The following is a 1,309-nucleotide window of genomic DNA, read 5'->3' as shown; positions in this document are numbered from 1 at the left end:
TCATTTTGTCCTTGGGAAACCATGCAAAACCAGAGTGTTATAACTGAATTTGTGTTCCTGGGACTTTCAGAGAATCCAAATGTTCAAAAACTAATATTTATCATATGTTTACTCGTCTACATTGCAACTATTGGGGGCAACATGACGATTGTGGTAACTGTTGTCTGTAGTCCTGCACTGCTGGGTTCTCCCATGTATTTCTTCCTGGCTTTCTTGTCTTTACTGGATGCAAGCTTCTCCTCTGCCATGACACCCAAAATGATTGTAGACTCTCTCTACAAGAGAAAAACCATCTCCTTTGAAGGATGCATGATACAACTTTTTGCTGAACACTTCTTTGGTGGGGCTGAGGTAATTGTCCTATCAGCCATGGCCTATGACCGTTATGTTGCTATTTGCAAGCCTTTACACTACTCTTCCATCATGACCCGGCGGCTCTGTGGTACTCTAGTGGGCGTGGCCTGGGCAGGAGGATTCTTACACTCTATTATTCAAATTATCTTTACTTTGCAGCTGCCTTTCTGTGGGCCCAATATCATTGATCACTTCATATGTGATTTGTACCCATTATTGGAGCTTGCTTGCACTGACACTCACATCTTTGGCCTTTTGGTGGTTGCCAACAGTGGGTTTATTTGCATCTTAATCTTCTCTTTATTGCTTGTCTCTTATGGTTTTATCTTGCTGTCTCTGAGATCTCATAGTTCTGAGGGACGATGGAAAGCTCTGTCTACTTGTGGGTCCCATATTGCTGTTGTGGTCTTGTTCTTTGTCCCATGTATATTTACATATGCAAGACCTCCTACTGCATTCTCCTTTGACAAAATGGTAGCAATATTTTATACCATGCTATCCCCGTTGCTTAATCCTATGATTTACACTTTTAGGAACAAGAACATGAAAAATGCCATAAGGAAAGTGTGGAAGAGATTGATAGTAGATTCAGATAAAAAATAAAATGTTATATTTTTATCAAAATTAATATAAAAAGTAAAGAAGTCAAAACTATTTCATTCAAAAACTACAGTGTGTTCAAAACAAGTGTGGAGGTAATGAAATTCTGCAGAACTAGCATCATTTTGGTGATTAGAGGATATTGCTCTCCCTTTTATATCTGGTATGTTTCCAGAGTAGGAAACTCTGTATTAATGTGGTTAAATTTATTTTACATTTACTTATTAATAAAAAAGAATAAACCAAATTACCTGGTATAAGTTAGATATTAACTCGATGCTTTTAAAAAATCAAAATGTCTTTGATATTTGGGTGAAAATTTACTTACTCCATCTATTATAGTTAAAAAGAAATT

General features: G+C 36.7%; 1 protein-coding gene across 1 annotated transcript; it reads left to right on the top strand.

Annotated features, from left to right (window-relative positions):
* On the top strand, nt 1-1,007 carry LOC116092202 (olfactory receptor 4C15-like). The gene has a single exon (XM_031373549.1). It carries the CDS (start codon nt 22-24, stop codon nt 955-957), a length of 936 nt encoding a protein of 311 aa, XP_031229409.1. The 5' UTR covers nt 1-21; the 3' UTR covers nt 958-1,007.
* The last annotated feature ends 302 nt before the right edge of the window (nt 1,008-1,309 follow it).

The sequence above is a fragment of the Mastomys coucha genome, unplaced genomic scaffold, assembly GCF_008632895.1.
Source record: "Mastomys coucha isolate ucsf_1 unplaced genomic scaffold, UCSF_Mcou_1 pScaffold15, whole genome shotgun sequence".
Taxonomy (NCBI): Eukaryota; Metazoa; Chordata; class Mammalia; order Rodentia; family Muridae; genus Mastomys; species Mastomys coucha.
Note: the sequence above shows the minus strand (reverse complement) of the source record. Positions and strands in the feature narration are given on the sequence as shown.

Excerpts from the sequence above, each read along its gene's own strand:
- LOC116092202 (XM_031373549.1), top strand. The coding sequence starts at position 22 with ATGCAAAACCAGAGTGTTATAACTGAATTTGTGTTCCTGGGACTTTCA.